Source organism: Condylura cristata, unplaced genomic scaffold (genome assembly GCF_000260355.1).
Source record: "Condylura cristata isolate star-nosed mole 26May11 unplaced genomic scaffold, ConCri1.0 scaffold00004, whole genome shotgun sequence".
NCBI lineage: Eukaryota > Metazoa > Chordata > Mammalia > Eulipotyphla > Talpidae > Condylura > Condylura cristata.
Genome location: NW_004567105.1, coordinates 1,026,552 through 1,041,430, shown reverse-complemented (window position 1 = coordinate 1,041,430; position 14,879 = coordinate 1,026,552). Strand labels below are relative to the sequence as shown.

Genomic DNA, 14,879 nt, shown 5'->3' with positions numbered 1-14,879 from the left:
TCTCCCCTCTGCATGAGGCAGAAGTGGGCACAGATGGACTCAAGCAACTATTTCAGGCGTCAGTAATATTTCAGGCATCAGTAATCAGGAAAAGACTTGAGACCTTTTTCGTCACAACTTTTAAGTTGGAATTATGAATAGGTCAAGAAAGTCCCTGAAAAAACAGCTAGTGGTGACTTATTTCCTTTCTGTGAAAGAAAACAAAGCGGAACTACTCACTATAAACAGAACCTCTAAGTATCTAGTCAGGAACATACACTGACATACATCTGCATGACAGCAGCGATCTGAAGAGTCACCACTAAGCACCTGGGCGTCAAGAATAGGTACGAGACTCTCTTATTTCATAAGCTTTGATAGATTTTTTAAAAAAATGCGTTGAAAAAGTCTTAAGTACAAAACAAGCAGGCCAGGGCTTTATAATCAGATGAGCCAGGTCTTAGGGCAGAGTCTGCAGCCGCGTGGCAGTGGGAGGCGAGCAGGACGCCACTGGAGCCATGTCAAGTCACCAGTTAGTCACTGCAGAGCCCGACAGGACAGGGCGCGCCGCCGCCAGCCTCGCCTGTCAGCGCACCAGCACCGGCCGGTGGCATGAGCGGTAGCTGACCCCAGCCGTGGCGTTCGCAGTCACCGCCAGTTACCAGGGAGGAAGACACCCGGAGGCCAAGCCGCGCGCACTACTCGATACCAGACACCACACGTCTTACATCCAGGTAGTCTAGAGCGAGGAATGTCTCAGGTTCGGCTCTCTCCTCCTTCAGGAACCGAATACAGTCCTTGGCCACCTTCTCAGAGGTGACAACGATGGCAACCATGTACCGGCCAAAGAGTTTGGTGACAGCCAGCTGGTATTTCTTATGGATAGGATGGCACAGGTCAAGCAGTCTTCCAAACTTGGCAGGTTTCAAAAAGGGAGAGGAAAACAGCTTCGTGAGGAACATGATTCGTAACTGCCGAATACAATGAAGCAGCCCAAGCCAAAACCCCGTTTCATGAGTGTAGACCAATTTGAGCCCTACTCCACGATACGTACGCTTCACGACGACCTCATCATCCGCGCCACTGCTTCACTAAGCATCAGGAGCGGTGCAGAGGGGCCGCCCCACCAGGGCCCTGAGCTACGTGACTGAGCAACGCCGCCCTCTGCCTCGCGGCTGAGTAGTCTGGCGCCCCTGCCATGTACAGGCACTAAGCCAGACTGGGCGACCACTGGCCAGCTCCGATCGCACGGAGCCCTCCGGGGAGTGGGGAAGACCAAAGTGACCACACGCAGCTACAGAGAGAGTGATCACAAACCCTGTGATGAAACTAAACCGCACAGAGCTGAGAGTGTCCAACGGGGCCAGGCTGACCTGAGGAAACTGGGAAGGCTCTGCCCAAGGAGTGCATTTAGATCTGAAGTAGGCGAGAGTTAACCAGACTGAAGCTCAAAAAATTGACTAGAAAATGCCTCGCGCCAGTGTTCCAGGTAACATCCGGAAATTCAACCTCTGTCTTTAGATTGTCCCATTTGCTAGATTCTAACTCAGGAATACCATTTTATTAAATGGTAGGTATAATATAACACTGATGTTTATTATCTTTGCTTCTTCTTTCTCCACCCCTGTGACTCATCTTTCTTCTAGACAGTCACTGGATTTTTCAACTGTAACCCACTGACTATTCTCAAGTTCAGTAACAATGTTCATTCTTGATTTGCTTATTTAGCTTTACATATTCATCTGTCTCAATTGCATTATCTCACCTTTGAATCTGGTCACATAAATCCAAATTCTTATTAAATTGCTAACAGCACAAAACAGATTTTGTTCTGGAAGCTTCTAGACTAGGCTGACTTCGACTTCTTTTAATTATTCTTTTTATTCTAAGTGCCTACAGCTGCATATAGGCTCCTTCCACTTTCATATCACTGAAGGCTCAGCGGGGGAAAGGTGCCGAGCTGAGGCTGAGCATGTACTCTGTCTGAATACCGTTCTGTTCTTTCTCCTGTTTTAAATTAATACACCAAAGTTTAATTAATAACCCAAGTCTCTCTACCTTGGGGGAGAGGGTCTTGCACTGGTCTCTCAACCTGACAAGGAAGGCGGACTCGAGTCTTCACTTCCGCCTGAGAGCACAGGGTGCATGCTTGCTGATTCACTTTAATCCAGAGGAAAGACAGAGAAGACTGCTTCCTGCTAGATTAAGGGATGCGAGGCAGAAATGCCCAGGAAGTTGTATCCACTTATCAGGTGGTTTTCTGTACTGTTAAAGAGGCAATGTCATACCCGACCTTTTCTCTTTAGTATCTTTTTTTTTTTTTTTAAAGATTTATTTATTTGTGCATACAGAACTGGGGTACAGGCCAGAGGCTCGGGGCGGTGAGAGGCTTCACCAGAGACAGAGTGGGGAACAGAACAGGCAGATCGACGAAGTACACTGCTGAGGGGAGCAGCGGGCGGGTCAGGAGAGGTCTGCCACGCCATGTGGTCACCTCCGGGGCAGGCGGAAATTGAACTCATGCGGAAGCGGCTTTAGATTCTCAGTGCTGTGCTTTAACCCGCTGCGCCACCAGGGAGGGCCTCTTTAGTATCTTTTTAAGTCCTAGATGATCACCATTTTCTAAAGTTTATGACATTAGATATGTGAGCCTCATTTTAGTTTGCTTTCTGAGCTACCTTTTTTTTTAAAAAAAAGATTTATTTATTTATACATACAGAACTGGGGTACAGGCCAGAGGGGCAGGGGCAGTGAGAGGATTCACCAGAGACAGAGTGGGGAGCAAAACAGGTCGATGGACGAAGCACACTGCTGAGGGGGCAGTGAAGGGTCAGGAGAGGTCTGCCGTGCCCTGGGGGTCACGCCCGGGGCGGGGATCAAACTTATGCTGAAGTGACTTTAGCTTCTTAGTGTTGTGCTTTTTAAGCCACTGTGCCACCAGGGAGGGCCCTGAGCTGTTTTAAAGATCAGTTTTAGTCATTTTGTTAGATACTAGGGGGAAGATACTGTGACCCAGCCTTTTCCTCAGTAGTTATATAGACACCAAGACTAACATTTAAGAGTCAGAAAGTCAAAAATAATGCTGACATGAGACAAGATGGGGTGGCCAGAGAGGAAAACCCACGCTTGTGGCCTTACAAACACCGCCAGGCAGTGTCTCAACAGTCAAGTGGTTAATAGCACCAGCTGCACTAACAAGTGTTCGTGCCAAGAGTGAGACGCCAGACCTTAGCACCACAGGAAACAGTTCTGTGACGTGGATGCTCTGAGAGGCTAGACAGGCCCGACCAGGCTGATGAAATATACCCGCAATGCCAGCGTAGCGTCAGATTACAGACTAATTTATTGCTTCCAAAATACAACCATGATGTGTGCAGGAAAAACTGAAACCGTGAAGAACATAAGGGTTGAGGCTGTGTGTGTGTGTGTGTGTATGTTGGGGGGGGACAAAAAAGGGGGTCCAGACTACTTCATGCAGCTGTATCCTTTGGGGTTATTGGCCATAAATTGGACTAAGTAGTGTGTGTTCATATTTTCCCCCAATAATGACATATCTATAAACATGGGTGGACGTTCTCCACACTTTACCTTAATTACTTGCTGTAACATTTTAAGTAAAAGTCAATAATCACTACAGAACTTACAGATCCATTTTATAATTCTACTTGCTAATGACACTATTTTAAATTCCAAGTAAGAAAACTTAGTCATTCTTTTCCTAATAAAGGTTCATCTCTAGTTACCACGGAATCTGGATAGAGCCTTTTAAGGTGTTCCAGAACCTCTGCTCTCTTCTGCTGACGCTTGCCCTCGTGAGTCTCAATCCCAGCAGTCTGCAGCTCACTTTTAAGAAGATTCAGCTCTTCATTAACTTCAGACATCCTTGACTTTGTTTTTTCGATCTCGCCCACTAGGGTTTCCTCCTGCTGTCTTTTCTCTTTCAAGCAATCCCTACATGTGACGACAACCAATTGTGTAGCAAAAAGAAAACTCAAAATTTAGGAATTATACAAAGGACACTCAGGCACTACAGAGGAACAGAGAACTCTTAATTGTAGATAGGGAAAAATACATAAAAGAACCCTTAGGCCAGACATGCTCATTCTTCGTTAGCTCAAAGTTACACATTTCTGGACACTGAAAAAGTGAGAACAGATCCCTCTAACTAGAGCTTAATAATAACTAAGAATCAATTAAAAAGAAATTTTTAGTGGTAGGATATATAAGTTGAAATTGATAACTTTTCATTATTAGATATCAATGGCGAAATAGTTTTAAGTTTCACTGCTGCTAAGTATGCTTTCAAAGTTCAAGTGTTTTGGTTTTTGATAGGGCTAAGTATAACGTTCAACTTTCTTCAATGAAATGAAAATCAGTGGGAGACAGTATCTGCACAGCGGGCATAATCACCTAATGAGTAGGTCGGAAATACACCAGATCTCTGAGATAGAGGAAAGCCGCAGGCCTTAGTTTCTTTACTATACCTACATGCATATTTTTGTATACTCCTCCAACTTCTCTATTCGCTTATTATGATCTTCTATTTGTTCTTTAACTTGTTTTAGATTTTCCTAAAATAGGGATGAAATGTAACATCAATTAGAGCAACCCCAAACACATAAAATTATTTTTCATGACGCCAGGATTTTCTGTCATCAAAGCTACTCAAATGTGAAATATATCAAACATAACTATATGAAAATTCTTATGTAATTGCATTTGGCAAAGCAGTATGGTACAGAGCTTTGAGAACATTGAGATCAGGGTTCAAATCCTGGCTGATAATCTAACAAAATTTTACTCTGGCAACTTCAAGCTCCTGGAGGCTATTTTCAAGTGCGTAATACAGTTCTCATCTGTCTCTCACACTAATCAATTCGGTTTATTCCCAGCAACCAGCCCTAGGAGATGGTGACATGATAAGGGCAGAACAGAGCCCCTGTCCCGGGAGGAGCGGCTACTGGCAGGCAGGCCAGCCATGCCAGCACTTCAGGCACCCACAAGCCTGACGGAGGACCTCACAGAAAACCGCTCCATTCACTAAATTTGAGCCTGCGCTAGACTCCAACTGGTTGAATGTCTTTAACCTTCCCCCTGGTTCACTCTGCATGACAGCGAAATCAATCTTAGTCCTTTGCTAACGATCTAAAACCAGAGAAGTTTACAGAAATAAAACAAATTTTTAAGAGGCAACAGCAGGAAAGAGACCACCAGTTTCCAAATGGAAGAGGACAGTAATTACCCCACTACATGCATTTGTCATGCAGATTCACTGCCAAGTATCTAGATGCCAGTCATAAAAATGAGCAAGGTGCAATTTCCGTTTTGAAGCAATTTACCCACCAGGGTTCCCATACTGGACTCTTCCCATTTCGCTCTAAGAATTCCATTCAAAGAGGAAGGACCAAGATTAGTGAAGGAGGGACATGAAGTCCAGCCACCAGAAACACTGGCCCTGACTTTCCTCTGGACCCTAGGGGTGGTGTGTCCCTTCCTGGGCATCACAGAGTGTGCCAGCTGGATCCCTACGGGGTAACCACCTTAGAGAAGGGCTCGGACCCAAGCCAGACCTGGCTTAAGTTGGAGAACAGCCTTTACGTGAGAACATGCAGAAGGCCAAGGTCCGGCAGGAAGGATTCCCCCTTGCTCTCCTTGTCCCCCAGGGAGCTGTCAGGGCCGGGCGCTTCGCTGGGCAGAGTGAAGGCGGCTGGCCAGATGCCCAGGGGCCTGTCACGTGGCCCCTTTGACAAGACTCTACTCTTGTAGAGTAGAGGGGAAGCCAATGCTGCCCAGCAGTGCCAGTCTTGGGACCCCCTTCCTGTCCAGAGGACAGAGTGTGCTCAGATCCCTTCATCTCTCTGCCCCCGCAGGTCACTCCTCCTCCTAGTGCTGCTCCTCTTTCCAGAGAAACAGCGGCTCGCTGACACGCACTGATGCCCACTGGGTGGGGCTTCCGGTGGGAGCCACGGGGAAGCCCGCCCCCAAGCTTCCGGTGCGCAGAGCTTTAAACCAACTGCGCTTGCCTTCCATCTGGTCCGAGTCCTTCGGACAGATGAAGGACAATGGGTGATGAGGTGAGCCAAGAGTCTCGTCAGTTTTCTGAGGGCTGTAGGGAGGGGCCCCAGGGAAGGCTCGCGCTGCGGCCAACTACGGAATTCCCAAGCACAGACCAGTAGGTCCTCTGGGCCGGCGGCTCCAAGAGCCAGGGCAGGGGGCGTCTAGAAGTCACTGAAGTCTCACATGATACAAACTACACAGGCTCAGGAGCATCTGCGCACTCACTGCGTTTTTCCTCTCACAACACGAGCTCTCCCACATTCCACCTGGCCGGCTGTGCTTTCACCCGCAAAGCCTCCCTCTCAGTGAGAGCAAGCAGTGCCGAAGTGAAGAAGGTTCACTCTGGAGCGAGGTCTGTCTCTGCTCGCCAGCTGCAGCTGGCTAACTGAGCCGCGTTTTGCTTCACCCCTACATCTGCCCAGCGAGCGCCGGCACTAGGCGGACAGCGTGCTGTGGAAGAGCATCTTGTGCCAGGTAACCCGGCCTTTTCATTCCCCGCACGTCTGCTATGCACACTCGTGTACCTACTGAAAAGCGAACGCAGAAAGGGAGTAGAGTCTTGTCAAAGGCAAGCTAACCAAGCACAGACAAGGTACCTTTACTTCTCCATGCCGCCTCTCTTCGAACGCCAGTCTTTCCTCGTCGGCCTTCTGCCCCCACTGCAGTTTCTCCAGCTGCTGGGTCATGAGCGCCACCTTCTTTCTTACTCGCTCCTGAAGTTCCTTATAGTGATCCAGCTGTACAAAGAGCATTCGAACACTGCTGCCTCACTCGGAGAGGCCTGACAAGCAGCTGCCTTACCTCATCTCCTTTACTAGCAGCTAAGTAAATGCACCTTACAGAAGCAGACTGCAATGGCCGTCTTCTCAGGTGAGACAACATGAACACAAGATGAGTGTGTCATTGAAATGGCTCACACGGCCCAGTCAGATCAACAAAAGCAATGCCATGGTCGGATCTCGGCCAAGAGGTCTCCGAGAGGAAGAGCTTCGAAGCTCAGCAACAGGAAGAGCAGTTCAGAAACTGCAGTTTTTCGAGACAGTCATGATGCCCTCAGCATGTTTCTGTGCTATACGAATCTCACAGAATGATGGCAGTAAGTGATGAAACTCTGAAAGAATGTCTGAAAACTCTGCATCAGTAAGTTTTGGTTATCTGCTGCTGATTTATTATAATTAATTCTTACAAACTAAACTGGATGTCCATCCATCACTGAACACCATAAATCACCTTAAATAAGCAACTTCCCTCTTATCAATCAAAGGATCATGTCTCTTAAAAGCCACATATATACGACCTTTAAGTTTTTATGAAATGTATCAGAAAATGAGTACCTTAAAAACATAGTACCAAGACATTTTGTTGAAGTTTTAACTGATAAATGCTATACTGCCATCTAATCCGATAAACGAAAAGCAGCCTGAAGATCAAACTTAGATTCTGTATATAAGTTAAACACTGAAATCCCAAAGTTAAATTGAAGACGGTCTTTTAAAATATTAGGGGTCATACTTTCTTTAAAAAAAAGATTTATTTATGCATACAAGAACTGGGGTAGAGCCTAGAGGTGTGTGTGGGGGGAGGGGCAGCGAGAGGATTCCCCAGAGACAGAGTGGGGAGCAGAACGGGCAGATCCATCAACTGAGGGAGCAGCGGGGAGACCGGAGAGGCCTGCGGCCCGCTGTGGTCAGCTCCCTGGGCGGGGACTGAGGGCGCACTTCGGTGGCTGCCCGTAAGCTCATAGTGCTGCGACTTAACCCCTTGCACCCCCAGGGAGGCCTATTGGGGTCACTCCTTAAACCTTTCCGTATTGAAGGGAAAGCTGCAACAGAAACAAGAGATTCCCACGTGTTGGCTTTTTCACCTGACTGGCTTCCAGTTCGATGTCTCTCCCTTTATGTAAGATTTCTTTCTCAATCTGCTTTTCAAAACTTTTCCATGCACCATCTAAATCAACCAGCTCCGCCTCCAGGGCCTTAATGTCATCTTCCTGCTTGGAGCACTGGTTTTCACTATCCTTTATAGATTTCTTAGCCACATCTAATTTCTTGAGGTGGTGAGAAGTGTTTTCTTTGGCTTTAATGTACTGTGGTCTCTTCTGATTTAAAAGTGCTTCAAGAGCTCTAAAAAGGAAAGCAAAGCTTACCTTCAATTAAATTTCATCATATATAAAGAAATTTCTTTTGGTTCAAATCACTGCTAAAAATCACTTTCCAAAGCTGACTTTCAGAGACTATGTAACCGGGCCTGTGGTTTCCAGACACTGGACAGGGTTTGGGGAGAAATAAACAGATGAAACATGGGAAGTTTCAAGAATGGTAAATCACGAATGGCAAGACACGGTAAAGGTGGGCACATGGCCGTAGGCACTAATCAAAACCTATAGAACTTTACAGAACCAAGAATGAACCCTAAGACACCGAGAATGCAAAAAATTACCGAGGAGACTGAGGGAGCCTGGATGGAAGAGAGAATCTGACAAGAGTCCAGTCATATTACAAATTTAGGAAACAACCTATTGAAGGGGGTGGCAGGAAAAGATGCCAACCTAGCAACATTGGAGAAAAGCAGCCTGTGCGATGAAGAGCTGAAGGATGTCACAGAAGCACCGCTTCAGGTGACTGAGTTGCGGCCGCCAAGCAGAGGGACTCACAACTGTGATGCTGGCTCCATCGCTGCAAACGAGTAACTAAGTCAAGGGACGGCCGACGGTGCCAGCCACGTTTCGCTGCTGCTCTGTCAGCTGAGAAGGCCCAGAAGCAAAGATCCGGTGTGCAGCTCACACCCAGATATGGTTCTGCTTTCTTGTTGAAAGAACCAGGACTCCAGAGAGAAGGGACTTCTGAGCTGGAGCACCTTCGAGTGCCAGGGAGTAAGGAAGTACCAGGGGAGAATCAGTGACAAGGATGTGTCACAGCGACACGGGAACCAACGTAAGCGTTCTCAGAGGCCCCAGCTGGGACAGATGAGACGAAATAAATGCAGTATTGGATAATCCCGAGTAAAAGTCTGTTAAGCCCATGCTGACATAAGTACCTGAAACGCCGACAGTCCTAACAAGCAAGCGAGGAGGAGCCCCCCCCCCCCCGCACGCGCAGTCAGGCGTGTGCACACTCGGCCGGCAGGCAGAGCTCTGCGCCGCGCGGCCCACGTGCGGCAACGCACACGCTCTTCTTTCCAAAATGGATGCGAAGGCAGAAAAGGGAAAACTTCAGACTGGAGAGACCTGCCAAGCAGAAGTCAGGGCTGCAGCTCAGCCCCCGCAGGGCTGGCAAGCTGATGTGAAGCTCTCAGGCAGAGGGCCGGAGGGCCGGGGCGGGGTGCGGACAGCCCTGTGGGGCAGGGCAGGCGGCGCTTTCCTTGCAGGCCTCCCCCGGCCCCCGCCCTCGCTACAGCACCATCAGGCGAGCCCCGGCTGAGGGGCAGTCTACCAAAAACCGGACCGGTAAGCCTCAAAGCCGTCACGGGCATCAAAACCAGTCTGAGCCACTGTCACAGCCCCGAGGGCCCGAGCAGATAGTGAAGAAACGTCAAGCGAGTATTCTGACTCGGACAAACGCGCTCAGTGAAGCTAAGAGCCCGAGAACAGACTTCGCCAATAGCAACACGTTCAATCTCAGTTCATTCCTTCGGAAAAACGGTTCACGCAAATGAAGTGTTAACAGAAGAAACTGAGCATGGGGTAAGCGAACTCTGCTCTCGGTGCAGTGTTTTCTATAGAGCTAAAACTCTTCCAAGATAAAAGTTTACTTCCCAAAACAACTCTCAAAGCGTCATTTACTTTTTATTTCCCCTATCAATCTGCATAAACCCAGCTATCTATGCCAATTTTTAAACACTCACTTTAATTCTTTTTCTGTTTGCTGTAGCTGTCTAGTTAGCATCCCACGTTCCTTTTTCTTGGCTTTAACTACGTTTTCGTGATGTGACAGCGACTCTCTTGTGGCACTCAGATCCTTGTTCACACGCTCTAGCTCCGTGTTCAGAAAATGGATCTTTTTCTCATTGTGATACAGTTGGAAAAGTTGCAGTTGTATCTTGTTTATCTTTAACTCTTCAAGGAGACTCTGATAACGTTCTGCCTGTAAAACACAAATCGACAGTAGTTACAAGGGGTATCTTCAGGCTGGCCGTTCCTAACCTCAACCGCCACCCCAGCAATGGACTCCTGCGTAACGGTGACGTCCTTGCCCGAACCAGGACGGCTTACGGCGGCTTCGGGACGCGCTTCTAACGCGAACCCGTGAACGAGCACACGCGTCTCCAGGCGCTCACTCGCGTGCTGGGAAGACACGGGCGCGGCGCCTGCTCGCCTGCACTCTGGTCCCACTTCTGCCCTGGCCAGGAACTCTAGTCCACTAACATTTCTGACACCAGCTGCCTCTTGGCAAACTGAAGGAAGTTACAGGACTGCGCAAGGTCCCTAGCCGCTCTAAGTTCAATGACTGCAGACAGATTTCTGCATAGGATCTAATTTTCCTATAGAACAATTATTACGATTCTAAATTTTATGTGGAAAGGACAAATTTCCTGAGCGTTTTCATGATCAGTAAAGGCACGGGCGTAGGGGGCCAGTGAGAGACCGCGAATCCCCGAAGTACTCCCAGTAACAGCGTGAGCAGCCAGCCTCTGTGAGGATGCTGTAAATAACCAGGAAATCCACTTCTGAGGGTCTGTGTCGGCCACAGCTCTGCAGCTCCACAGGCCCGTAAGCTGCTTCCGGATATGATGACTATCTCTTTGGCTGCCAGATACCATCTCTTTCCAGGGACAAAAACCCAAGGCTATATATCCACAGGCCAAAATGAAGAAACGGAGAATGCCACTGTAGGGACCACAGCCACGTCCCAGGGAAGGGCACTAAACTGTACTGAAGCACGGCAGGAAACGTCTACCTGAGCAATGGCATGTTTACACAACTCCGAAAGACTCTCCATCTTGCACAAATCAGATATGCGGCTATTTAAGAAGTAGAGGAGATCGCAAAAGCTCTATGCCGAAAGGGCAAGATAAAGACTGACCTGTTTTTGAAAAGACCACCGAAAGGCAAACAGCAGCCACCACACACCGGGGCTGTACACGTACGGTGAAGAAACACCAAGAAACGCCACAGAGCACCATCTGTAAAGTGTGCCCTTGGCCTCCCAGGGCTTCCCAACACTCTGGGCATCTCTGCGGTCGAGACTATTTTGTCAAAATACCAAGACTTGTCCTCCCTATTGTCGTGACCTCTGCACAGGTGGTGCAAAGGTCAGTGGTGAGCGCACCTCTAGGTCTTAGCACAGTTAAGATGTGCTACAGAAGGACACAAGAGAATCTGTGTCTTATTAAGCCAGGTGCCCATGTACAAATGACGTATGAATGAATGCTACCCTCCTCATTTTTTTTAGAAAATGCACTATTTTAGAATGCTATTTATGTGAGCCTGTAAAACATTCATATTATCATTTTTACATTGATCATTAGAATATATTTTAAATTTGTTTTAATTTCAGAAACAAGAAATATTGGTAGATATAACCCACATGAACAAAAACTTTCTGCGACCCTTGACCATTTTTGAGTTTGTAAGGGGACAAGCTCCAAAAACGGGAACCTCTGCATGTACGATAGAAGCGTCTCGAGCTCACCGACATTTCTGTGGAGCGTCTCGAGCTCACCGACATTTCTGTGGTTCTGACTATCCTTCCTCCCTGGGGAAAAGCCCTAGCAAGTGTCACGGACAGCAGTAAGTCTATCTTCAATGTATGTTGAACTCTGTCTTATGTTGAGTCTTTTCGGCGGGCCCCCCGGTGGCACAATGGTTAGCGCGCAGCACTGTGAAGCTGTCCGCAGCCACCACAGCCCCAGTTGATCCCGGCCAGGGAGGTGACCAGACCTCTCCTGTCTCACCCACTGCTCCCCTCAGCAGTATATTTCAGTCCCTCCACCTGCTCTGCTCCACACTTTGTCTCCCGTGAATCCTCTCACCGCCCACGCACTTCTGGCCTGTACCCCAGTTTTTGCATGCATAACTAAAAAAATCTTAAAAAAAAAAAAAAGTCTTGCGAGAAAATAACAAAAATAATGAACAACCATAGACCAGAGACATTCTGTGGGGGTGGAGTGGGGAATGGGATCAAAAACGGGGGGGGGAAGGGAGGGAAATGCACGGGACTATGGTGGTGGCACAGGGGTGATTTGGTGATGGGAAACCCATGGGGATTACAATTGAGATGAAAAAAAAAAATGTGAAAAATGATGTAAAAATAAACTTTTTAATAAAAAATAAATAAATAAAAAAAAAAGTCTCTTTGGTAACCCCAAGCCACTACCTAGCAGTCCTGACACAGAGCGTCTAGGGCACCAACAAATGAACTGGTCACAGCTCCCTGCCACCTACCTCTTCTTTCTCTAATTTTGCGTGTTTGCGCTCCGCCGCTACATTTTTTTTCTTGTTGAAGTTAAACTGTGCGTCTTCTTCAGCTTTTTGTAATTTTTTTTTCTTTTCTTCATATTCTCCTATAAGTTCGCCAGAAGTGCTAATTTCCTCAAAAAATTGGGTTCTTTCTTTGGGTTTTTTCATTGAAATTGATTCTACAGTTCCCTTTTAAAAAGAGTAAAGCACAAACATAAAGCACAGTGCTGTATTCTCAGATCATGAGCCAATGAACTGTGACAGCTACTTACTTGAAAAACTAGACAGTTCCGTGCTTTGACTATTATGCCTATCTTCTCCAACTCGGCTATGTAAGCAGAACGACTCACAGGGTTATCCCCGAACCGGAATTCCGAGCCTCCCCCTAAAATCAAAGAATAAAGGCAGGGATAGCACAACGACGGCAAGTCCAAGCAAACCGTTCCTTCCCGAAGTGACCACGTGTCAATAAACTCATTTAATTCGTCGGCCACTGCTGGGTCTCTCCCACATACCTTCTGCGGCCGTGAGGGGTACAGTCTGACCTCAAGGAGCTTATGCTCTAGCCGTGAGTTCAACAAAAATGAGGTAAGCATAGAAAACTGTAAGTGGTATTAGCAGAGCGAAACAGAGCTGGGAGGTCTGCTGAGGTGGGGCACGTGGGTGGCAGGTCCCGCACTTCTCAGCGGCTGCTGGTACGGAAGCTTACCCGCGTCAGCCCCTCACGGGTGACGGAGGAGCCCTCGCGAATGGTGAGCTTATGAAAGGCCTCCCGGAGCTCCCCGGTTTCCTCCACTGTGTGGGGACACAATGGGCATCTGTGACTGCGGGGAGCCGTCCTTCGGCCGCTCTGGCACTCTGACCTCAAGTGTCAGCCTCTGCAACTGTGAGAAGCAACTGCCTGTTGTGTGTAAGCTAGCCGGTCTGTGGCATTTTGTTATAGCAGATGGGCAGGGAAAATACAGTGGGAGGAATCACACTTCCGAACTGGAACTTCCCACAGAGCTACAGTAGTCAACCAGTAGGCGAATGGCTTGAAAGAGCCACACAGCGCAATGAAGCAGAGTGAGGCCAGGGAGGAATGCATGAGCCCGCTGCGGCTGCTCTTTGACAAGAGGGGCGCCAAGACACCTCTTAGGGGAAATGACAGTCTCTTCCACAAATCACACTGGGAAACTGGACCGCCACATCAGAAGAACGAACCTGGACCCTGGCCTCACATCAGACATGAAATAAAGGTCACATCTGCAGGGATGAAACTCCTGTAAGAAAACACAGGGAAAAGCTTCTTGACCCTGGACTGGGCAACAGTTTTTCAGACGTGTACCAGGAGCATGAGCAGCAAAAGCAAAAACAGACAAACGGGAATACAGCAAACCACGTTTCTGCACAGCAAAGGCAACCCTCGAAAGGGTGAGCACAGCACCCAACAGAACGGGAGGAAACGTTTTCACACGGTGCGAGCAACGGGGTGGCCATCGAAACAGATAGGGCGAGCACACGGTTCAACAGCGAGCTGGCAAAGCCCCATTTAAAAACAGGAGAGGAGAGCTGGATGGACGCCCTCAAAAGATGACACAGATGAAGCAGATGTATGACAGGCGGCCAGCAGCAGGAGCCATGTGGGCAACGCACACCAAAACCGCAACTTGCTAGGATGGCTGTGGGAAAGACAAGGAACATGCTGATGAGGATGAAGGAAAGAGAACTTCACGCTGTGGGAATGCAAACCAGCAGCTTATGGAAAACAGTATGATGGCTCCTCAGAAATTCTAAACGAAACCTCACGCCTGAGTACATGCCGAAGACACGGCATGAGTATCTGGACTGCGACACTAGTCACAAGTCTGAGGAAAACGGGCCAAGGACCCAGGGAGGGGGAACGGCGAGTAAGCGGCGCGGGCATCCCGCCCGAGAACCAGGAAAACCTGCACCGCAACAGCATGCCCAGCCTGGGGAATGCCATGCTCAACAGACTCGCAGGGCACGGGAGGGCACAGCAAGACCTCACGATCGAGCGGCATCGAAGGCAGTCGGAGCGCCAGAGGAAGAGACCACACTGGTGCTGCCCTCTCCGTCAGGGGCAAGGAGGCTTCCACGCTGCAAGCTCTACTGCACCGTGGCTGACCACAGCGACACGTTGGCAGCGCAGGGCAGGCCTCCAGGTGGCCTCAGTCAAGGCAAAGTTTGACCGTGGGGAAGCCGCTCTGGCCGTACTCCAGTCTGCGGTGGCCACTGTACCTCAAATGTCAGAGACACACTCACGGTGGCCTATGGACGAGCGCAGTCGAGCAGACGCGGAGGCCAGGGCTGTCTGGGTGCAGGCACTAAGCAAGAAAAGCGACCGAGGCGGCTCCAGGGACGAGCTGCAGCGGGCGCCGGAGTCGCCGTGACTGGAAGCAGCCTGCAGCCACAGCCCTACGCATGCGCGAGGCCGGAGCCCCCC

The 14,879-nt window shown here is 48.8% G+C and overlaps 1 protein-coding gene across 1 annotated transcript in view; it reads right to left on the bottom strand.

The window, feature by feature from the left end:
* SMC1B (structural maintenance of chromosomes 1B) overlaps window positions 1-14,879 on the bottom strand; it is a 36,545-nt gene that overhangs the window by 20,131 nt on the left and 1,535 nt on the right. The window contains exons 2-10 of the mRNA XM_012735097.1: window positions 13,143-13,228; window positions 12,706-12,951; window positions 12,419-12,622; window positions 9,880-10,118; window positions 7,901-8,159; window positions 6,633-6,773; window positions 4,468-4,550; window positions 3,723-3,930; window positions 708-893 (exon numbers count right to left, since the gene is read on the bottom strand). Coding sequence (XP_012590551.1) covers window positions 708-893; window positions 3,723-3,930; window positions 4,468-4,550; window positions 6,633-6,773; window positions 7,901-8,159; window positions 9,880-10,118; window positions 12,419-12,622; window positions 12,706-12,951; window positions 13,143-13,228 — 1,652 coding nt within the window. The remainder of the gene's footprint in view (window positions 1-707; window positions 894-3,722; window positions 3,931-4,467; window positions 4,551-6,632; window positions 6,774-7,900; window positions 8,160-9,879; window positions 10,119-12,418; window positions 12,623-12,705; window positions 12,952-13,142; window positions 13,229-14,879) is intronic.